The sequence below is a fragment of the Hemicordylus capensis genome, chromosome 1 (genome assembly GCF_027244095.1).
Source record: "Hemicordylus capensis ecotype Gifberg chromosome 1, rHemCap1.1.pri, whole genome shotgun sequence".
In the NCBI taxonomy this organism is placed as follows: domain Eukaryota; kingdom Metazoa; phylum Chordata; class Lepidosauria; order Squamata; family Cordylidae; genus Hemicordylus; species Hemicordylus capensis.
The window spans coordinates 374,451,793-374,476,497 of NC_069657.1; the positions used below are offsets into that span (position 1 = coordinate 374,451,793).

General features: G+C 41.0%; 1 protein-coding gene across 22 annotated transcripts in view; it reads left to right on the plus strand.

Annotated features, from left to right (window-relative positions):
- AFDN (afadin, adherens junction formation factor) overlaps positions 1 to 24,705 on the plus strand; it is a 180,365-nt gene that overhangs the window by 61,601 nt on the left and 94,059 nt on the right. For 17 of the 22 annotated variants that reach the window (XR_008316302.1, XM_053296599.1, XM_053296610.1 and 14 more), the window contains exons 6-9: positions 1,405 to 1,562; positions 5,884 to 5,995; positions 6,927 to 7,094; positions 20,257 to 20,301. Coding sequence is in view for 21 of the 22 variants with exons in the window: in XM_053296599.1 (XP_053152574.1) it covers positions 1,405 to 1,562; positions 5,884 to 5,995; positions 6,927 to 7,094; positions 20,257 to 20,301 (483 nt within the window). In the remaining variant the exon portion in view is untranslated. The remainder of the gene's footprint in view (positions 1 to 1,404; positions 1,563 to 5,883; positions 5,996 to 6,926; positions 7,095 to 20,256; positions 20,302 to 24,705) is intronic. The other 5 variants (XM_053296682.1, XM_053296724.1, XM_053296719.1 and 2 more) reach the window with 1 other exon arrangement.

Below are 24,705 nucleotides of genomic sequence, written 5' to 3' on the forward strand. Positions count from 1 at the left end.
CCCCAAACTACAATAAAATAACAATATGGAAGTTCCAGTATTATGCCACAACCAGTAAAGAGCCATAAATTGATTAAAAACATAGCAGAACCAACTTCAATATCCTTTCAAAAACCTTCCTAAACTGGAAGGTCTTTTCCAGTCTTCTGAAGGTCAGGAAAAAATTCCAAAGACACAGTGCCACATGGAAGACCCTAAATCTAGGCACTTGTCTGTCTGAATGTCTAAGAATAAAATTGTTGAAGTAGTAATGCTTGATAAGTAAAGTGTGCTGTCAAGTCAATTTTGACTCCTGGCGTCTACAGAGCCCTGTGGCTTTCTTTGGTAGAATACAGGAGGGGTTTACCATTGCCTCCTCTCGCGCAGGATGAGATGATGCCTTTCAGCATCTTCCTATATTGCTGCTGCCCGATATAGGTGTTTCCCATAGTCTGGGAAACATACCAGCAGGGATTCAAACTGGCAACCTTCTGCTTGTTAGTCAAGCATTTTCCTCGCTGAACCACTTAAGGTGTACAGTTATACAAAAGACACAAAAAATAAGTTTGACTTGCAAGTATAGTCTGGAAGTTGCATATGACTTTCTCAGGAATTATCTGCCTCCCCTCCAGGAGCCCCAACAAGAAGAGACACTGTCTCAAGATGCTTGTGAATATTGATGGATGTTTTATTAGAAGCCAAATGCATTTTGGCCAAGAAAGGCCCTCTTTGGGGCAGTAATGATTCTTAAAAAATCTAGCACAATATTTTTGCTAAAATCCTTCTTACAAACTTGAATCTAACTGCTGCTTGGAAGCTGGAACTCATCACAATATAGGATCGCATATCCATATTGCCCAAATAACATGTCTGTTATGGGTGTGGCCCTTAACAACTGTCATTTCCCAGCATTTTGAGTGAACATGGAAAGCCCTTAATGCAGAAGTTTTTTTTGTTTATGGAACTGTTTATTAATTGGAACTTTGCATGAGTAGTCTTATGTATGCTGTGGACAAAGACTCGCATTTTGGAATATCTGTATTTTTGTGAAAGAAATCAATTCAAGTATCCAGGATGTACAATTTATATAACTTATAAGTGGTTTGGTTAAGGAGAAACCCCACTGTTGAATGTTAGTTACATCTGGTGATGCCTGGCAACCCACTTCCTGGAGAGGATATTTTCTTGGGCTTGCTTCAGGCCCCTATAGGCAGCATCAGGAACACCAGAGATCTGGCGAAAGGTTTTTAAAAATTATTTCTCTAGAAGGCCTCAGCTGCCCTGCCACTATAGCTTTGTATTGAATTTTTCAATTTGTTGTTAGCTGCCTTAGGGATCATTTTAGGACAAAAGATGAAACGTGAATCTGTAAAATAATTTAATTTAAAATTATAATGAAATGTGTGTTGTGTTTTTCCTGTTTAGGAGGAACACTGAGAATTTATGCAGATAGTTTGAAACCAAATATACCATACAAGACAATCCTGCTGTCCACGACGGATACTGCAGATTTCGCAGTTGTTGAAGCACTGGAGAAGTACGGTCTAGAAAAGGAAAATCCCAAGGATTACTGTATTGCTCGTGTAAGTGAATTGATTAAAGAAAACAGCTTTCAGAAATCTTAGCCATTGGGTCATATTTTCTTGTTAAGAGTTAATTGTGTTGCTTGGGTCTTGTTAAGTGAAGAGGCATTACTACATTTTTTAATTTAGGAAACAACTTTCCCCCAAGCCAGTAGTGAATGCTACTAACACAATGTTTTGAACACTTTATTTGGCTCTATTGAAGTAAATGGATGTATGTAAGGTAGATAATATCCTAACTGTATTGATCCCATAAAATTATAACAAGCTCAATATTAATGTTGACTATTTAATGTACTTTCGATATAACTTTTATAAAAGACAGCTTGGGAAAAGAGACTACTTGATATCAACAGCCTGAGAATAACTATGCCTCATGCTAAGGGCCAAGTGTGCCTGCTGTCCAGGAGACTTGATCAAGGAACTGCTGTCCTGAAGGTGTCTGCTTTTTGGCATCTGCTGAAGAGTGCCTCATACCTTTTGGGATGTACCTGGGGCAAAGGCCAGAAACTCTACTCTTCTGTTTAGGAGAGTCTGTCACCTGCTAAGTTATATTTAGGGAGTCCCCATTCGGATAAGTCACAATTGTGATTTGCGGATTGCACCAAAATGATAGGGTTATTTGTTTGGCCCCTCAGCCTCTTTCGAACTTAAAAGTTGGTAGGGCTACTGGTATTAGTGTTATATTGTTGGAATAATGCATCAGTTTATTTCTTGAAGCTTATTTGTTACCCTGCCCTAAAGGGGCAATTCTTCTTTACTAGAATATTCCTTTTTCTAATGCTTGCTAACAGTGCTGAGCTGGAGTCTCCATTTATTTTAAAGCAGCTTATATTTTGGAATAAAAGAGCTCTAAAGGCCTAGTTGGATGACTGCTACAATCCTTGCCAGCTGCTGTTGTTAGTCTATGCTGGCATTAAGCAGTACTGCTATGGGCAAAAGTAGTGTGTGACTGGTATGGACAGACCTCTGTGCAGAATGGATTTTGGCATTTGATTAATGTTGTGGTTATAATCAAGTGCCAAAATGTAGTCCATTCAATGTTCTCTGCATGCCAGTAACCATGAACATTCCAGTTGTGGCAGTAAAGTTAAATGCTACGATTTGGCTTACTGAAAATAATGGCTACTACGGGCTACGTTGTATGATTGAGCCTTACTATGCATACTGTGAGTATAATGTCAACTTCTTAAAACATGGGAGGTTTGTTCTGAATATGGGTGAATTTTGTGGTGCATAGAATTGACAGAGAGCTCACTAAAGGTTTATGTGCACACCAGTTATTTGGCGCTCTCAGTGAGACTTTCTCTGATGTTTGGGGATTTCCCATCTGCTAGATACTCTATATTGTACTATTACTACAGATATTTATACTGCTTTTCAATAAAGTTCTTGAAACAGTTTATATAGAAGAAGAAATAAGATTACTTGTCTCAAAAGTGCTCACAATCTAAAAAAACCCCTCACCAAGATAGACATCAGCAACAGCCACTGGAGAGGTGCTGTGCTGTGGTTGGATAGGAACAGTTATTCTCCCCCTGCTAAATATAAAAGAGTTATTACTTTAAAAACTGTTAATTGAGTCTCTTTGCTCAGTTAACAGAGGCTATACTGGTTGCAGTATAACCTTGCATGTTAGCAGTTGCAAAGGCTGTTTCTTTCCAACAGGATTGTAGGGTTTAGGACTGCAGGAACTGAAGCCAGGTTTCCTATTTAATGTGTTACGATGACTATGAGTGAGAACTTTCTCAAGTAAGAAGAAAAGGGGCCATTTACTCAGCTGCCTAGTAATATTCTGATGAAAACAGAATCAATGGTCTTGACTCAGTACAAAGCATATGTTCAACACAGATTGTAAGATTAACTTGCAGTTTCTTCTAGCATGTTGATGCAAGTTTATTGCATAATGAAAAACTCCTTTACATCACATAAGGAGTCAGGTTCTCCCCCCCCGCCCTTCTGAACATGATGCACAATAAGCTCTTTCAGATGATCGTGCAATCAGGGTTAAGTGGCAGTTTACTCTGGTATTTCTGGTCATGAGAACAGACAGGAATCCCTCAAACCCAGATCTCTGACAGCAGGGTAACCCAGATCGTAAACCCTGCTCTTAATCCTGGTTAGTGAAAAATAGGAGTTCCTTTACATTAGGTTGCTGATCATATGCTGAAAAGTTCCTGTTTAAGCAACTGCCGGCAGCCGGCAGCCATGTTTTTCATACAGTTCTATGGCTAGAGAGGACAGGGATAAGAGATCTGCTGTACTGAGTACAGCAGCAGATGATCTCTGTCTGGTCTCGGGACTCTGTGATAAAGATGGCTGCCAGTGGACCCAGCTTGATTTTCCTTTCCCGGAGTGCCAGGAGTCTTGGTCATCTGTGGGCTGAGTTAGCAGAGACACATGGAGCCTCTGGGGATCACAGTTGGGGGTCCTCCCTCCCCCAAACCACCCCCATATCATGTGAAAGGGCTTAGTGTATTTCACAGTTCATTATTTTATCCCAACACCTCTTTGGATAGCAGTATTGCAAACCAGAGTGTACCCATTGGTGGTATAATCATGCTCTGTCTTTGCTTTTGGGAGCTGAAGTGTTCAAACTTGTGAGAGTTTTCCATATTATTTTGATAAGTCACTATTTAGGAGCAGGGGATGGGAAGGGAGTAGAGGGACAATAAATGAAACATGCACACACACAATCTAGTACAGGGGTGTACAACTCAAATTCCCTGGTGGGCTGGAACCAACCATGACTTGGTGCATGGGGGCCAAGGTCAATTTTCAGCACAGTACTTATTATATTAAACATATTACTAAAAATATTAAAGCACATTATTAAAAACACATTAATGAAATCAGTATTAGTTACTTTTTGATCCCCCTCCCCTATTAAGTGACCCAACATTTAATTTTTTTAACCAAGGATATTGGCCAGAAAATAGGCTTTATCCCTGCTGAGTCAATGGGGCCCCTGGAGTGCATGCCAGCCCCAGACAAATGCCCTCTCCTCTCCCTAAATCTGTCACTTTCAGGCTGCAATCCTAGGCATGCTTACTGGGAAGTAAGCATTACTGGGTATACTGTGGAAAGTATTTCCGAGTAAACACACATGGGATGGCTCTGTGAGGCAGTTTCCAGCTCCTATGATACTGCAGGACATTCCTACCTGGGGGGCAGTAAAAAAAAAAAGTCCCTGTGGGCTGGATCTGGTCCCCTGGCCTTATGCTGTGCTGGCCTGATGTAGTATAATAGCAGGAAGAACAGAAGCTGCTTTCTAGGCTTGCCACCTCTTTGGAAATGGCCTTTATGTATTTTAAATAGATAATATTTAAAATAAATATTACTTTCATTTGGGGCAGTATAAAAATCCATTAAATAAATAAATAAAATATATGTAAAAGTGCTAATTGACTCATCTGTGTTGATGCATAGCTTTTTTTAAAATACAGTGATGCAGTAACACATCAGCAATGTTGTTTATCTCCTCCCCCTTTCTGCTTTGTAATATTGAAATTGAAAAACCTGAGATGTGATATGTTGGATTATATAGTACTTCCTTTTAGCTGAGTAATGTGCCCAAGTAGCAAATTAGACCAAAGGGTGGAGCATGGTATAATTTATAGTAATGTAATTATGTACTGTTCATGTTGAGAGAGTAATTAACAAAAGGTGGTGGTATAAAAGTAATCTGCACAGCAGACATGATTTTATCCAACATAGCATTGGATTTATTAGTAATATTGCTGGGGTATGTAAATGAGGAAGTGGAACCTGAAAGGAGAGAGTTAGTATGGAACTCATAGCTGCAAATATTTTTGTGGCAAGGAGCTGGTGGGGGTTGGGGGCAGGGAGCATTTGTTCCATAGTTGAGTGTCTAATTAGATTGGGGAATGTAGCAAAAATGACTAAGTTGACAGAAATTATTTGAACAAGCTTCTATGACTAGCTATTATTTGTTCATAAAAACAGGCCCAAGGTATTAATGTACTAGGGTCTCGATGGCTTGTGAAAGAAGATTGGATGTGAAATGGCTTGATGGCTTGTGAAAGAAGATTGGATGTTAAATACTAGCGTATTTAATTTTAGATTCACAGTTCTAAGCACTTCTGGGTGTGAAACTGAGTTTTGTGATTTTGTATGGTTTATTTCTCTCATATATTCATACAAATATTTCTTTGTTCTTTTTTGTAATTGGTGTATTTGTAATAGAATACGTGTGTGTGTGTGTGTGTGTGTGTGTGTGTGCGCGGGTGGGGGGGAGAGATGTGTTCTTTAATTACTTATCCTTGGGTAACTGTTCTGAGCTCTGCTATCTCTTCTGTAGGTCATGCTTCCTCCCGGTGCTCAACATTCCGATGATAAAGGTGCTAAAGAATCTATTCTTGATGATGATGAGTGCCCACTTCAGATATTCAGGGAATGGCCAAGTGACAAAGGTAACTTCAGTTGTCCAGAATACTTAAAACATCATAATTACATGTGCCTGTAATACAATACTCATTCATCTTCAGTTTTACTGATTACATCCGTGTGTACTGAATTCTTCAGTCATTCTACAGCTAACAAGGTCAAATTCTCTCAGTACATATTGAAAGAATTCCCCCCCTTCAGTCCCCACTGAGGTGGCTTTGTATAGTCAGTGTCTGTCGGCCTAACTAATTTCATAGGGCTTACACGAGGAAAAATTAAACAAGGATACAATATAGTAGGCCTGTGCACAATATTGGATCAGGTCCTATATGATCCGATACAATAAGTATCAGGGTCAGTTTTTAGGGCCCTTGCAAATATTTGAAATGGTATGGTTATCTGATTTCTTATTGGAAATCTGATTAAAAATTGGGGGAAATCCCCATAAACGTCTGTGGGTGGGGGAGAGGAAAAGAAAGGTCAGGAATGGCTGGCAGAGAGCTTTGAAATTTGGCACACTTTTAGATCAGGCTGACGGAACTCTATGTATTGCGCAAGAACAACTTTTTGGTTTGGCAAAATGCTTCACTAGGTGTTTGCATAGGCACAAATTTGTGCAATTTTAGTGACAATTGTTTGCATGATTTCCTTAAGACCTTGCAAGACTTACGGGTGGGGATAATACCTATTAAAATAGAAACACCCACTTATCTCTTGTTTAAAATCCAGTGATTTTAGTGTAGAGCAATCATGAGATCTTGTCCAGTAGAAAATATTTTATTTTCTCTCATCTTAATCTTAATCTAAACTTAATTGGCTAATTTACTTAGTAGAATATTTAGTAGAATGTAGTCTCTTCAGTGTATGTACTCATGTACTGTTTTATAGGGATTCAGTTCAAGCATATGCTAAGTGCAAAAATAATTCAGATAATCTTGTTTGTGGTTCTGTGCTTAGGGATACTGGTCTTTCAGTTGAAAAGACGACCTCCCGATTATGTCCCAAAGAAGTCAAAGAAACAAATTGATGGAAAGCCATTAAAGGGGAAGGAAAGAGTTGACGGGTCTGGTTATGGCTCTTTTCTTCCTCCAGAGAAACTACCTTATCTGGTTGAACTAAGTCCAGGTAAGAGTTACTTTTTAAAAATCCCTATTTATAATGGTTTGCTCTCACATTGAGTGTATCTACACCAGCCCCCCAAATTGTGATGCTTTATAGGGGGGAAAAGACAGTGGTGTTTAATTACAGTTTACGAAATTTAGCTTCAGCACTACCTTAGGGAGTCACAGTAGTTCATGAGTTTTATATCTAGCATCATCTCTAAGAATGTACTAATAATGTATAATGTTCATGGAAATCTTGCTAAACATGTATTAAGATAAACTAAGGACTTCAAAACCCAGAAAAGGCTTTGCTTTGATGCAGTCATAACTGAAATCATGAGGTTCAAAAAATAAAGTAGTGAAAAAATCGCTGATGTTTCTTTGCATGCAAACATACCAATGTTAGCATCTTACTTATAGTTTCCAGAGAAGTAGCCATGTTAGTCTGTAGCAGCAACGAGAACAAGGAAATGCCAGAGACCTATTCCTCAAGCTTAAAAATCTACAAGATAAGCATGGTGCCAGTTTTCAGTAGCAGTGATTGGTGAGAACAACCTCCTTGCAGTGTCAAATTAATTAACTCTGTGATGCAATTTTTTAAAAAAACCTTTGTCTTGATTGGGGCCCATGGTAATGGTATAAAGCTTTGTTTATAACAAAGACCCATTTCAAATCGGTTTCCAGCCAGGCTGTGGGGTAGAGACTGGCTTGGTTGGGCTGATGGATGATTCCCAGCTGGAAATTGACAGAGGGAGTGTGACTCTGTTGTCACCTTTGGATCTCTCAGTGGCTTTCAATGATATATCATAGTATCCCTCTGGACCGACTGAGAGAATTGGGACTCAAGCTGTGTTCCCTCTAATTTTTTCCGTCTGTGTGTGGAATGGGTTTTGTTTTGGGTGTCGGTATCAAGGCAGTGTGTGTGCATGTGCATTCAGAGTGGAGCCTTCCTGATTCAATCTGAGCAGGATTTAAAATCAACTGAGTGGACATCACAAAATGTGCGTGCATGCACATGCCTTAGAGCGAACACTAGTTGGAAGTGGGAGGCACTATTCTGCAGTGGTTCTGATCTTACCTCTCAGGCAGATTTCAGATGGTGTCACGTGGAGTATGGTTGTGCATGAATTGAGATTTGTGCTCAATTCGAAGGAGCAGTCTGGACACCTTTTATAAATGAGGAGAGCAGGTCCGTACCTGCTTCTCCGCAGTTTCCTGCTGTGGCGTTGTGTTTCCCAGCACCCCTCACTTGGCAGTGGCACACACATAGCCTCTGCACATACGTGACAGCCATTTGTGTGGTTGCTGACCATGCATGGAGGCCATGTGCATATTACTGTTCTGCTGCATGAGGGGTGCTGGGGGCACAATGCTGCAGCAGGAAGCTGCAGAGAAGCAGATATGGACTTGCTTTCCTTGCTCATAAAGGTGCCCAAATTGCCCCTTTGAATCAAGCATGAATCTTGATTCGTGCACAATCTTACCTTGGAGACTGTTGCTCTTCAAAATGAGAACACCTGTATGGAGTCTCTCAGGGCTCCATACTGTCTCCAGTTCTTTTTAACATCTACATGAGGCCACTGGGAGAGATCATCAGGAGATTTGGTGCAGGGTGTGATCCGTACTGTATTCTGATGACATCCAAATTTCTCCATGTCATTGTCATCAGGCAGAGGCATAACCTCCCTAAATGCCTGGCCTGCCTGGAGGCAGTGATGGGTTATATGAGGAATAACAAACTGAGACTGAATCAAAATAAGATGGAGATACTTATTGTGCGGCTTCAGAACTCAGGAGACAACTGATCTGCCATCCTGGATGGGGTTATACTCCCCCAGAAGGAACAGGTACAGGTAATGCTTCTGGATCCAGATCTCTTTCTGGGGTGTCAGATTGAGGCAGTGACTAGAAATGCTTTCTGTCAGCTTCAGCTGATATATCAGCTACATCCGTTTCTTGACATAAACTAACTCAGAACAGTAGTGCTTGTGCTGGTAACCTGTAGACTTGATTACTGCAATGCACTCTATGTTGGAGTGCCTTTGTACATAGTTTGGAAATTGCAATTGGTGCAAAATGTGGCAGCCAGGTTGGTCTCTGGGTCATCTCACAGAGACCTCATTGCTCCTTTGTTAAAAGAGCTACACTGACTACCAATATGTTTCAGGGCAAATACAAAGTGCTAGTTATAACTTATAAAGCTCAAAACAGCTTAGGCCCAGGGAACTTAAGAGAATGTTATCTTTGTTATGAACCATGCCACCTATTGAGATCATTTGAGGAAGTACATCTATGACTACTACTAATACTAATATTTATATACTGCTCTTCTGCAGTTGCCACCAGTTCATCTGGTGGCTATTCAGGAGCAGACTTTCTCTGCTGCCATTCTGAGGCTTTGGAATGTGCTCCATGCCAAAATAAGAGTTTCTCCAACTCTGACAGCTTTTAAAAAGACTGTTAAGATGAATTTATTCACCCAAACTTTTTAACTGGAATTGTGGTTTTAAACAATTTTAATGTCTTAATTTCTGTTTTAATTTGTTTTATGTTTGTTGTAAACCACCCAGAGATTTGAGTTTGGGGTGGTGTACCGATATACCAAATAAATAAATAAAAATTCTTACTCAGGTGATTCTCCTTCTTGTCTTCAGTCTGAGTCACTCCTTGCCACAGTAACATTTACTGATTACCACGGATTGCTGTAGTTATCTGCATGCTTTTCACCCAGAACACATCATATGATCCATTATCTATAGACAAGCCTTATGGTAAAACCACATTTCCCCCCAGCTCTTTGGACAAGGACTTGGACCTGGAATTACATTACAAGTCATTCCTAAAATCACAATATTTGTTGAACAAAATGAGAGAGACAGAGAGAGGTAAGATTGATAGGGCTAGACTGGTACCCAGAAACAGCCTGCTACAGAACAGACTCAGAGGAGAAAATGACAGAATGTCATTGGATCACTTCCAGATATTAAGTTACAGGTAAGCAACCTGTATTTGCTACCTACGATTCCCAGCTGAACTACTACCGTGTATAATCGGCAACCGTACTTCTCTCACATAGGACTTCAGTGTTAAGCTGTTCTTGCTTACAGACAGCCCCCATAAAAGGCTAGTCACCAGCAACAACAGAGAGACAAGGACAGAGCCCAGGCCTTGCCACAACTCTGATGCCCACTCTGTTCCCATATTTGCTCAGGTAACACCATTATAGGACCCCAAAATGTTAGCTATACTATCAGAGGCTCTTTCACTTGCTCATCTTCCAATGTGATATATGAAAATAAAAGCAACATTTTCAGAAACCATGGGATAAATTTTAAATCTTCTAGGACATTATGTTGTTGACCTTAAAGTGATGGATCTTCAACAGAAAAACTTCGCAGAAATTAGAGCAAGAATCAGTTGATTTAGCATGATATTACCAGAGACCTCAGCCCCGCCCCACACACCACAGATTTAATTAACTTTTCACTTCTTTTAGCTATTAAGAATTATCATTTGCTAATTTTGTGTATATTTAAGTTTGTCACTAGTCTTCTGGCATTTCCTCTTGCACTTGATTCTTTTGTTTTCATTTTTAGCCTATTTTCCAGCAGGCTTATGAGATCACCCAGCATTCTGTGTGTGTGTCCATCTGTGTGCCCCCCCCCCCCACTATCAACTTTGCAACGCCTGGACCAATATGAACCAAATCGGGTACAGTTGTAGGGACACCTCAGTGGCGTAGTTTGTGATGCTGTCACTCACCCTAATACAAGACGGTGGACACATAAACTTTTGAAGAGCAAGTGGACTAACTTGTGAACCACCTAACCAATCTGAACCAAATTTGCTACAGCTGTAGGGACCGAAATGGCATAGTTTGTGTTGATGTCATCCACTCCAATTCAAGATGGCAGCTACGTGAACATCTGAGGTGCAAGCAGGCTAATTTGTGGATTGTCTAACTAATTTAAACCAAATTAGGTACAGCTGTAGTGAGTGACACATAGGGACACCTCAACAGTGTAGTTCTGTCACTCACCCCAATCCAAGATAGTGGATGCGTAAACTTTTGAGGTGCAAGTGGGCTAACTTGTGAACTGCTTAACCGATTTCAACCAAATTTGCTATAGCTGTAGGGACCCATAGGGACACCACAATGGCATAGTTTGTGGTGTTGACATCTACCCCAATCCAAGATGGTGGACACGTGAACATTTGAGGTGCAAGTGGGCTTACTTGTGGAATGTCTAACTGAATTAGGTTCAGCTGAATGGACACACAGGGATTCCCTAATGGTGTAATTTGTGGTTATGTTACCCACCCCAGTCTAAGATGGTGGATGCATAAACCTTTGAGGTGCAAGTGCACTAACTTTAGGGCTATCTAACCTATTTGAACCAAATTTGGAACAGTTGCAGTGAGTGACACAAGGACACCTCAATGGTGCAGTTTGTAATGATGTCATCCACCCCAATCCAAGACGGTGGACACATGAACATTTGAGGTGCAAGAGATCTAACTTGTGGACCTCGATTTGCAACAAATTTAGTCCAGATGTAGAGACAATGAAAGGAAAGTAGGCTGATTAGTTCTTACTTGAACAACTTGTTTCTTTATGTGTGAGTGTATTTGTAAACACCTTCCTGCTGAGGATTACACTCCATGTTTTTGATTAAGTGGACTGTAACCCACACAAGCTTATTCTACCATAAATATTTTAGTCTTTTAGTTGCCTAAAGACTCTTGTTGTTTTGTCTTAGTTGTAGGTTTGGATTGTTTAATACTAATCTTTATTTTTTAAAAGGCATACATAGGCAATTTCTTAGAGAATAAGTTGAAGCACAAATGCATCTACCTTATGATTGTGATTTGTTTAAATATACATACATACATACTGTATTAACTTGGTTGAAACAGCATTGTGTGCTGGCCCTGAACAGTCGGTTGGATTCAAAGAATCACAAACAAAGGGAAAATAACCAGTCTCATTCTTCCACAGACATTGATGCAAAAGAGTCCACAATGCTGTAATAGACTTTATGACTGTTCTCATGCTTCTGCTTGCACAGGAGATAGTGGAAGAACATCTTTGGATTTATTCAAAGTTTACCCTGGCTTTCCCTGATTGATTCCCCATTCTTGTTCTCCCTATTATGTAATATTCTTCCTTTTTATCTCCAATTCTGAGGAAAGGGCTTGTATTCTAATTTTTGTTGAACATCTAATAACTTTAGGTGATCTATAAATAATAATTTTAGTTTCATGTGTCTTGCACAGTTCTCTACTATAAATTGTAAAACAGGCCCTAGATGGAGCACAACTTCTGCATGCAGTTGGATACCTCTAGATCCAAACTATCTCTGTTTTTGTAATGACACATGAAGATGATACTTCAAATATTTAATTCAGTGGCTCAGACCCTATGTGCCTTGTTCCCAATTGTAGAGAGCCCTTCTGGAGTGTAGGGAGCACTTAGAACTTGAATGGCCCTTGCATAACTATGCACACGCTGGGGGAATCGGGATTGCATGAGGGATTCAGTTGTGTTCCTGCAGTCCCTCAAAGTGTACATGCTTTGTTAGTCAGAATGTCAGCCATAGACTCCATATAACTATCAACTCAGTTTTCCTAATTACTGAGTTCCACCACACCCGCCACATTCTCCACTTTGTTTCTCTCCATCAGATTTAATAGAAAATTAGGAAAGACACATTTTTGCAACTTCTTTGTATTTTCTAAAAAAAATGTGCAGTGTTGACCAGACACTTCAAACAAAACCACAATTCCAAATTTAAAGAAAATACCGCTTTTCTGATGGTCCTTAACAAATTTTTCAGTAGGAATTTCTAAGTTCAGTAGCTAACAACTTTATTATTAGAACAATATTACTCTAATATTTTATTCATTCATTCATTTATTTGAAATATTTCTATACCGCCCAAAACTTGCGTCTCTGGTTTACAATTAAAATCATTTAAAACATTAAATCAATTAACTATTAAAACCATTTAAAAGATTAAAAACATTTAAAACCCACTATTAAAATTATTTAAAACTATAAACCTAATTAAAAAGCCTGGGTGAATAAATGTGTCTACAGTGCCTTTTTAAAAATTGACCGAGATGGGGAGGCTCTTATTTCAACAGGGAACACATTCCTTGCTAACTTGGCAAAGAGGCACCTTTTAACGTGGTGATTCTCTTTATTTAGCAGCGGGGAATAACTGGCCCTATCCACCTCCAGCACAGAACCTCCAGTGACTGTTGCTGTTGTGTATCTTATGTTTCTTTTGTTTCTTTTTAGATTGTGAGCCCTTTGGGGACAGGGATCCATCTTATTTATGTATTATTTCTCTGTGTAAACCACCCTGAGCCATTTTTGAAGGGCGGTATAGAAATAAAATAAATAATAATAATAATAATTCCAAAGTCCAGGGGCTGCAATGGAGAAAGCCTGAGTAGCCTCCAGAGGAGTTGGCAGCAGCTGCAGGCAAACCTCTCCAGATGATCTTAGCAGGCAGTGGGACTCATGGTAAAGAAGACGTTCTCTTAAATACCCAGGGCTTAATATTTTTAGGGCTTTATAGGTAATAATCTGCACCTTTTATTTCGCCCGGAAACATATCGGTAGCCAATGCAATTCCTTCAAGACAGGAGTAATATGGTGTCTTCTAGATGAACCAGAGACCAACCTGGCTGCCATGTTCTGAACCAACTGCAGTTTCTGGACTACATACAAAGGCAGCCCCACATACAGTGCATTGCAGTAATCCAGCTTAGAGGTTACCAGCAGATGTACCACAGTTTTGAGGTTGTTGATCTCAGGAAATGGACGCAGCTGGAGTATCAGCCAAAGCTGATAAAAAGCACCTCTGGCCACCGCCTAAACCTGGGACACCAGGGAGAGGTTTGGATCCAGAAACACCCCCAGACTGCGCACCTGTTCCTTCCGGGACAGTGTGACCCCATCCAGAACTGGCGATCAAAATCATGTCCTGAGTTTTGACCCCGCAAAATTAGTATCTCCGTCTCATCTGGATTCAGTCTCAGTTTGTTATCCCTCATCCAGCCCACTACTGCCTTCATGCAGGCGTTTAGCGAGGTTATACCTTCTCCTGATGATGTTGACATGGAGAAATAGATTTGGGTGTCATCAGCATATTGATAACACCCTGCACCAAATCCCCTGGTGATCTCTCTCAGCGGTTTCATGTAGACGTTAACGTCGTCGGAGACAGTATGGAGCCCTGAGGGACACCATACGAAAGTTCAGATTTTGAAGAATAACATCTTCAAGAGACACCATCTGGAATCTGTCCATGAGGTAGGAGCAGAATGACTGCAAAGCAGTGCCTCCCACTTCCTATCCCCTCAGACGTTCCAGAAGGATACTATGGTCATTAGTATCGAAAGCTGCAGAGATCTGAAAAGACCAACAGGGACCACTCCCTCTGTCAATTCCCAATTGGAGATCATCCATCAGGCTGACCAAGTCTGTCCCCACCCCATAGCCTGCCCAAAAGCCAGTTTGAAATTGGTCTAGGTAATCAGTTTCTTCCAAGACCGCCTGGAGCTGGGAGGCCACCACCTTCTCAATCATCTTGCTCAAGAATGGAAGGTTGGAGACAGGCCTGTAATTATTTAACTCTGAGGGATCCAAGGCAGGCTTCTTCAGAAGTGGTCTAATGATTGCCTCCTTAAGACAAGGAGGCATCCTGCCCTCCTTCAAAGAAGCATTTATAATCTCTACTAGGCCCTCTACAACAGCCTCACTGCCAGATAGTGTAAGTCATGTTGGGCAAGGAACAAGAGGGCAGGTGGTAGGCCGCACCATTCCAAGCAACTTGTCCACAGCCTCAGGAGTCACAAAATGAAACTGATCCAGGATCATCACATAAGAGGAGCTGCTGGACCCCTCAGCATTAGACTCTGTAACAATTGTGGAGTTTGAATCCAAGTCGGCCTGAATATGAGAGATTTTGTCCACAAAGAACTCATTAAAAACATCACAGAGAGTAATTGTTGGTTCTAAGTACTGATTCAAGGGGGGAGGGGCACACATTAGCCCCTTCACAACCCTGAACAACTCCTCCGGACATGAATTTGCGGAGGGGATACAGGAGGAAAAGAAATGCTTCTTTGCCGCATGTATTGCCTGAGCATAGATCTTCGGATGCTCTCTATTTAATAATCTGTTTGAGTCGAGTCTTTCTCCACTTGCGTTCTAGTCGTCTACCTCGCTGCTTCAGCCCCCATAGTTTTTCCGTATACCAAGGGACCAGTTTCAAAGCAGATCGCTTATGAACGATTGTATCAACTGCCCTAGTGAGTTGATTATTCCAATTCTCCACCAGAGTGTCAACAGAGTCACCAGCAGATCCAATACTAAATCCCTCCAAGGCTTCTTGGAATCCTATTGGATCCAGTAACCTTCTCGGGAGGACCATCCTAATGGTCCCCTGTCCCTGCGGAGGTGGGGCATGGTCATGAGTCCAACCTTAACCAGGTGGTGTTCCATCCATGACAAAGGGGAAAACGCTGGAATCCCCACCCACAGAGCACCACCCTGTTCAGAGTGAAAGACCAGATCAAGTGTATGACCAGCAATGTGCATCAGTCCCGAGACCACCTGGGATAGGCCCATAGTTGTCATGGCCGCTATGAACTCCTGAGTTGCCCAGGACAAATCAGTCCCAAAGTGAACATTGAAGTCCCCCAGCACTACAAGCCTGGGAGACTCCAACGCCAAGCCTGAGACCAAGTCCCTCAGCTCAGGGATTCGGTCAGGCAGTGGGGCGATTGGTACACCAATAGAAGTTCCAGTCTATCCCTGGTCCCCAGACTTAGGTATGCACATTCAGTATGGTCAGGGATCCTTTGACCCCTGACCAGTATGGTTAGAGATCCCTTGACTTTGACAGGGATCCTGGCAAGGGAGATCTTGTTCTTGTAGACCACAGCTGTTCCACCTCCCCGCCCACATCCCCTCCCCTGCTCCTCAACAGAGTATCCTGGAGAAAGAAGCCAGGACCAGACCAGGTCACCAGCCTCTCCCAACCAAGTCTCTGTAATACATACTAGATCGGCCCCTTCATCCAGAATCAAATAATGGATGATTTCAGGTTTATTCTGGACTAACCTGGCATTACAAAGGGGCAAGATGAGGTTCTGTGGGCAGTTAGCATTGCTTTCCAAGGTCAAAGAGCTGGCAGGACAGCCAGAAGTGGAGATAGTAATTAAGTTTCTTGTTTCCCTTCCCCTGCAACAGCTTTCTGACCTGTCAACATTACTTCTTTTATTCCCCACCACCACTGGAATAACTGCCCTATAATCAGTGGATACACACCCTGTCTCCCCATCTCCAGACAGACCCAGACACATTAAAACTCAACTCACCCAAGATTTCAAAGAGAAGTCCAATTATAATATCTGCCTTCCTTTGCACACCCACGAGGTATCTTGAGCCAAACAGCCTGGCCTTTACCCTCATTATCCCCCAAAGGGGCGATCCCCTTTGGTGTCGTCTCTTTGGTGGCAGCCCCGCCTCCATAGGCAGTGTTCCTATAAAGCCCAAAGTCGAGCAGGTGACCTGAGGAACTGCTGAATCGCTCAGGAGCTGGTCCCAATCCTGCACACACTCCCCGCAGATGTTACACAGAGGCAGCAGCTCCACAGGGGAAGCAGGAGCAGGCAGGTAACAGCAGAAGGAACCCACAGCACCCACTTGGTCTCTCATCCCAGGCAGTACTGGATGGGAAGCAGATGGACTCTCCCTCTCCTCTGCTGGGCTTCTAGCCTATCTGACAATAAAGAGCCAATCGACAATGGAATCTTGTCTGTGTCCTGTAGTTTCCAACATTGATTAAACAGAATTTGACAGGATATTCCAACATCCTCTAAACCTTTTAGCAAATTAGAAACTTCTGATTTAGTACAGTTAGAGTGACACAGACCTCTTTATTAAATAACCAGAATAAATGGTAATAAAACTTGGACCTGTATTTATATCCCAACATTCTCCTACTTTACTTTTATAGATTCCCACTGCAGTTCACTTAATTGAACAGTAAGATATCTGGTAATAAATTGGGCATATCTTAGAAGGTGTGAGCTGAGCTAGCCTAACCAGTTTTCATATCATACAGGGGAGATCATGTATGTTAGTGTATTCCACAGCAACTCCCATGTATGTCATTCATGCCAGGTATTAAAAGAAGTTGTACAAGTATGTGTACAGCAGTTCCAAAAGTCTTCCCTTTTGTTAATTATCAGTACACTGTGATCACTGCCCTAACATTTTCATTTCTAATCAAGACCTGCCAAGTACAATAAGTGCCATGAGTGGCTTGGGTCAAGGTTGGGATAAAAATGTAACATTTACTAATACATTGAAAATATATGGCAGCAGACATTGTGCACTTGGTGCCATACATGTTAGTTTGCAAAGTCAAAAGCCAAGAGTCATATGTCCCATTAATGGTGAGCCCTATTAGACATTGATTTAAAAGCAGTAAAGTTGCTGGTCATAGTTGGATTCCTAGATTGTTCATTGTTGGACTCTCTCCCCACCCCCCGCCATGGGCAAATAATATTTGTAGTCCTCTTTCTTGTCCTGTCTGCTAGATGTATGGTCCTGAAGTTCTTGGCAACACTCAATTTTCATTTATTTGAGATTTGACTATAATTGTATCCATAGATCAAGATTTTATTTTATTCCTTTTCCTGCAGATATACTGGTAAATATTTTAAATTCTACATGTGTCAAGTATCTTCATTTTTGACCTTCGTAGTTTGTCTTAGTTTGAAAAAGTTCCTGAATTTGATTTCATAAGGAAGTGCAAGAAGAACATAACTCATTTAAAGAAATACAAAGTTATGCTAGAGCCAGCATGGTGTAGTGGTTAGAGTGCTGGACTAGGACCGGGGAGACCCAAGTTCAAATCCCCATTCAGCCTTGATACTTGCTGAGTGACTCTGGGCCAGTCACTTCTCTCTCAGCCTAACCTACTTCACAGGGTTGTTGTGAAGAGAAACTTAAGTATGTAGTACACTGCTCTGGGCTCCTTGGAGGAAGAGCGGGATATAAAATGTAAAAATAAAAAATAAAATATAACTTGCAAGAAAATAGCATTCTGGTAGAAGAGAGATTCTAGGTTTACAGATAGCCAAGTATATATAGGGTGGGTTAAAAAACAATGTGGAACCTTTGTTTATTGAATGAATGACATTTTTATATTAGCCCATCCAGAGGATCTGATTAGTGTACAAAAAAACTAGCAATTACTTAAAAATATTAAAACTGTCAGAAAAATTTAAATCAAAAAACCCTGGAAGGCCAGACCAAACAAATATTATAATAAATTCAAATCATATATTCCATCTAACAGGTTAGTTTCATGTCTGAATGCATGCCATGTCACTGTTGTTTATTTTGGGCTGCCTGACCAAGATCTGTACCCAGGATTTGTAGTTGGCTTGTCAGTCTTGGTTAAGTGTAGCTGTAGTTTGGTGTTATGTTCAAACTCACCCATAGACATCTCCGAAGATATATTGTGGTTTTTCTGAATAATACTTCACTAAACTGTTGGAGATTGGCCAGCTATTTTTTTGTGGCTGGCTAGCTTGATTGACCAACTGACTGTGTACTTGTAGTTAGCTCTATTGACTTGCTTAAGTGTAAATTTGAAAGCTGTTGTGAGGAGACTTGATATTTCCATCAAACCAGAACAATAGAAATGTCTTAAATACCCGTATATTGACATGTTCTGCTCTAAAATCAAGTGACATTTAAGTTGTACCATAGGAGATCGAAAATATTGCTATCAGTCTTTCACTGGTAGCAATTAGGAGTTTAATTTGGGTTTTTTATTTTGATTCTAGCAGATGAATACAGATGCAGGGAGTGATCAAACTATGCATTATGTAGTTTGTGTTTTTACACTCAAACACAACTACATATACACTCTGCAGCTGATCAGTGTAACAAAAGTAATAGTATCTAGTCATGATCAAGGCAAGCAGCGTACTACAATTCTAATCTATCCCAAATAAACCAAGTAAGACAAGTATATAAGAGAGATCCTGTGCAATTGGATTTCCCCTTAGGAACTGTAGGATTGAAAGCTAATTTTGGTCCTGCCTCTGAAATGAGCCTTTCCCATGTGGAAAGATTCCTTGATAGACCTACTCTTAGATGAAGATAAATTCATACACTCTGCTCTCCCTTCCATTTCTGTTGACACATGCAATCAAAGGAAAATGGGGAAGGGGATGGGGGGGCTATGGCAATCATAGTAGTCCAACAAGATTACTTCTGAATGTGCAAGAAAATTGAGCATTGAGGTTTGCTTCATGCTTGATATTTTTTTTATTTGTAGTTAATCTGTATGTAGTAAAGTATTTTATTTTTTAGACTGCCTTTTGCCTTAGGTTTCAGGTATGTACACCATAACATACAAAGTGGGATATAAGGTGTTCTCCCCCCCCCTCTTTTTTCTTTTTCTTTTAGTGATCATACAGACTAGGTAGCCAATAGTCATGGTGGCTGCCCAGTTCATGTACTAGTGACAAAAGACTCACCCGCTTTGTGTGTGTCAGTATACATGCTCTTTCTTATATCCAGATTGATTCATGTGGGAAACATCATATATGACACCATTCTTAGGTGGTACTTCTCTGCTTTGTAATCCAGAACTATTGTGTAAGGGGAAAGAAAACCGTGGAGGGATATACCATTGCAAAGTATTCTGTGTTTGAAATGTATATGATGATACCCTTGTATATGTGAAAACTATAAATGAGCGGGAAGGGAACTCTCAGTCATTTATAGAATAAAATGTAATCCTAATGTGAAGCAAGTTTTTATTTAGCCTATATTCAGTTAATTATGGCCTTTCCACTTTGCTTGGTGATTTTTCTGTGCTTTCTTCTAGCAGCTTGTTGCCAACTACTTAACAGTCGTATTAATCCACCCACAACACCAATGTCTGTATATTCTGTGCAGTTCTTAAAGTTGAAAGCATTAAAAGCACTGCATCCTTTAAAATTGAGTAAGTGTTGTTGGCTTACAGTTTCACTCTTTCCTATCTTTTCTTTTCTCTGCCCTCTTCCGCATGTTCTGCATGGTATCTGTTCTGCTGATGCTGCCTTCACCTGGGTCCTGTGCATGTGTTTTCTAACCCCAGGGAGAAGGAATCACTTTGCCTACTACAACTATCACACTTATGAAGGTAATGCTGTTATTTAATACTGTTCTTTCTCACTAGTCACTAAAATCTGTTTTTGTTTTGAAAACTGAGATCTTACATTAAGTGAAGCAATCTTTTTCTATTACTTTTTGTGTGAAAAGGAGCTCAAGACATAATATGACCATAGGGATATTAGAATAGTTTTCTCTTTTTCTAACCTTTGACTTCAGAAGGTTTGTAGGAGAGGGGTTTCTGAATTGCACTGAAGGAAAAACTAAATTCTTAGAATGAATGGTGTGACCTAAACAGCACCACCGCTAACCTATCTACTGTTCATGTGGAGTTCACATATTGATTTTTCAGTAATTTATAAGATTTGGGTACTCTCACTTTTATTTATGTATTTTTAGCATGCATAGCAGGCAGGGCATTGTTGAGATGATTTGGAATAATAATAATTAATTCAGTTGCTCCCTGTCTGCAGCAGCCCTTGAGATCACTGATATTAGTGTCGATATTCTGGGAAGGAATGGTATGGGGCTGGGTTCAGCCCCTGTGGCACCTGCCTCCTTTGGATAGATGATTGGCACTCTTACCAATCCTCTGACCAAGGTTATGTGCATACAGCAGCCCATGTGTATGTGTGCGCGCTCATGCGCACGTGTGGTGGAGATTGTATGTGTGAGATAATATGAACTTGCCAAACAGAAAAATAACTACAAAGGCTACGTTTCCCAGTTCATGTCATTAGTTAATCTTTATTTTTAGCCTTCTTTACAGTAGGCTTAGGAGATCACCAGGCATTCTGTGTTTGTGTCCGTCCGTGTGTCCCCGTCCCCCCCCAATATGAAACAAATTGGGTACAGTTGTAGGGACACCTAGTGGCGTAGTTTGGAATGATGTCATCCATCCCGATTCAAGATGGCGGACTCATAAGCATTTGAGGTTCAAGTAGTCTAACTTGGTGAACTGCCTAACCTATTTGAACCAAATTTGCTTCAGCTGTAGGGACACACAGGAATGCACCAATAGCGTAGTCATCCATCCTGATCCAGTATGGCAGACACGAACATTTGAGGTGCAAATGCACTAATTTTTGGACTGTCTAACCAATTTGACCCAAATTTGGAACAGTTGTAGTGAGTGACACACAGGGACACCTCAATGGTGTAGTTTGTAATGATGTCATCCACCCCAAATCAAAATGGTGGACTAGTAAACTTTTGAGGTGCAAGAGATCTAACTTGTGGACCCTGATTTGAACCAAATTTAATCCAGTTGTAGAGGTAGTGAAAGGAAAATTGGTAGATTAGTGCTTACTAGAACAACTTTGTTGCTGAAGTGCTAGTGCACCTCATTAAATGTGATGGTGGATATATAACAGTGGTGGTGTGTTGTGAAATATCTGCTGTGTGTATTCATCGGCTTGCTCTCATTTTATTTGAGCATTGATGGGAAACTTTAAAACTTGATTGTGAATTGTTTCCTTTAAAATTACGGACTATGTTTCTTGTTCTAAGGTCCTTGATTCATTATGATCTTGGAAGAATATTTAATGCCTATTCTGTCAGTCCCTTCTTTTCTTAAACATTTAAAATAACACAATCTTTGGGGGGTGGTGGTGGTAGTGGAGGGAAGGGACTGAAGACTGAAACATACTCCATCTCTTGAATTTTCTTTAGTACATCATGTAGTTCTGGCTACATTCATATTACCTCCCAGAGATGGAGGTTTGGGGTGGTGTACAAATTTGGTAAATAAATATATTAACAGATTTCTGCAGTTGCCTTTGATGTCCAAGATGCTTTTACATTGACAGTCCTAATTTAAGCTGATCTGTTTAGCTGTTGTCCATTAGAAAAAGCAAGACAGCAACAGACTGTTCTCCATAATGTAGGGTAATCTGTGATAACCAGAACTTGCCCAAGATGTTTTTGTGGGATATATCTGCTGAAGACTAATGTATCACCCAACCCAAGGAAAATTTTGCTTTGTGTCATGTGATCCCTAATATAGTTGCTTTCTTCTTCAGCATATGGGAGAGCAGGCAGCAAAAGCTGAACTTCGCTTTGGCTTAGAAGGCGAAACCAGCAAATGTGTCCCTTCTGGAGAGGAGACATCTCCAAGTGTCTGCCTTTTGATCGAAGAACACTTTTTGTCTTGCTGTTCACAATTCTTTGGCTTCAAAGCAGCTTCTTGAAGTGTGTGTCCCCACTTCATTCCTTTAGGCAACTTGGGGAGGGAGCTACATAGTCTCCTGGGAGGCAAGGCTTTCCCCCATTGTAGAGGAGAAGGAACAGAGAGCACTATCTTAAGAACATTAGAAAAGCCCTGCTGGATCAAGCCCAAGGCCCATCTAGTCCAGCATCCTGTTTCACACAGTGACCCACCAGATGCCACTGGAAGCCTACAGGCAGGAGTTGAACACATGCCCTCTCTCCTGCCGTTACTCCCCTGCAACTGGTACTCGAAGGCATCCTGCCCTTGAGGCTGGAGGTGACCTACAGCCCTCCAACTAGTAGCCGTTGATATACCTCTCCTCCATGAAGTTATCCAAACCCCTCTTAAAGCCATCCAGGTTGTTGGCTGTCACCATATCCTGTGGTAGAGAATTCCATAAGTTGATTATGCACTGTGTGAAAAAGTACTTCTGTTTGTTGGTCCTAATTTTCCTGGCAATAAATTTCATGGGATGACCCCTGGTTCTAGTGTTACGTGAGAGGGAGAAGAATTTCTTTCTATCCACTTTCTCTACACCATGCATGATTTCATAGACCTCTGGCATGTCTCCCCGCAGTCATCTTTTTTCTAAACTAAATAACCCCAGGTGTTGTAGCCTTGCCTCAAAAGGAAGGTGCTCTAGGCCCCTGATCATCTTGGTTGCCCTCTTCTGCATGCTTTCCAGTTCTACAATGTCCTTTTTTAGTTATGGTGATCAGAATTGTATGCAGTACTCCCAAGTGTGGTCGCACCATGGTTTTGTATAAGGGCATTATAATATTAGCAGTTTTATTTTCAATCCCCTTCCTAATGATCTCTAGCATGGAATTGGCCTTTTTCACAGCTGCCGCACATTGAGTCGACACTTTCAACGAGATGTCCACCACGACCCCAAAATCCCTCTCTTGGTCAGTCACCAACAGCTCAGATCCCATCAATGTATACTTGAAGTTGGGGTTTTTCATCCCAGTGTGCATCACTTTACACTTGCCAACGTTGAACCGCATTTACCATTTTGTCACTCACTCAACTAATTTGGTGAGATCCTTTTGGAGCTCCTCACAATCCGTTTTGGATTTCACTATCTGAAAGTGTTCGGTATCATCTGCAAATTTGGCCACCTCGCTGCTTACCCCTACTTCTAGATCATTTATGAATAAATTAAAAAGCACTGGTCCCAGTACAGATCCCTGGGGGACCCCACTTCTTACCTCCCTCCATTGTGATAACTCTCCATTTATCCCTACCCTCTGTTTCCTGTCCTTCAACCAGTTAGCAAATCCACACATGTACTTGTCCCCTTATCCCCTGACTGCTAAGTTTCCTCAGGAGTCTTTGATGAGGAACTTGGTCGAAAGCTTTTGAAAGTCCAGGTATACTATGTCAACTGGATCACCTTGATCCACACACTTGTTGACCCTCTCAAAGAACTCCAAAAGGTTGGTGAGGTAAGATTTCCCTTTGCAGAAGCCATGCTGGATCTCTCCCAGCAGGGCCTGTTCTTCTATGTGCTTTACAATTTTATATCCTTGAGGATGCTTTCCATCAATTTGCCTGGAATGGACGTTAAGCTAACTGGTCTGTAATTTCCCAGATCGCCCCTGGATCCCTTTTTGAAAATCAGTGTTACATTGGCTACTTTCCAGTCCTCTGGTACAGAGCCTGATTGCAAGTATAAGTTATATATTTTAGCAAGGGGGTGGGCAATTTCACATTTGAGTTCCTTGAGGAGTCTTGGATGGATACCATCCGGCCCTGGTGATTTGTTCATTTTCAGTTTTTCCAGACAGTTTAGAACATCATCTCTTATCACTTCTATCTGACTCAGTTCTTTAGCCTCCATCCCCGAAAAGCCTGGTTCAAGAACAGGTATATGCTCAGTATCCTCTGCTGTGAAGACGGACACAAAGAACTCATTTAGTTTCCCTGCAACCTCCTTATCCTCCTTAATTATTCCTTTTCACTCCCTCATTGTCTAATGGTATGACTGCCTCCTTGGCAGGTTTCCTACATCTGATGTATTTAAAGAAGTTTTTGTTATTCCTCTTGATGCCTTTAGCTTAATGTTCCTCAAAACTCTTTTTTGGCTCCCTTATTGACACCTTGTATTTATTTTGCCAGAGTTTGTGTTCCTTTCTGTTCTCTTCATTTGGACAGGCCTTCCAATTTTGGAAGGAAGTCTTCTTCCCTTTTATGGCTTTCTTGACTTTACCTGTTAGCCATGCT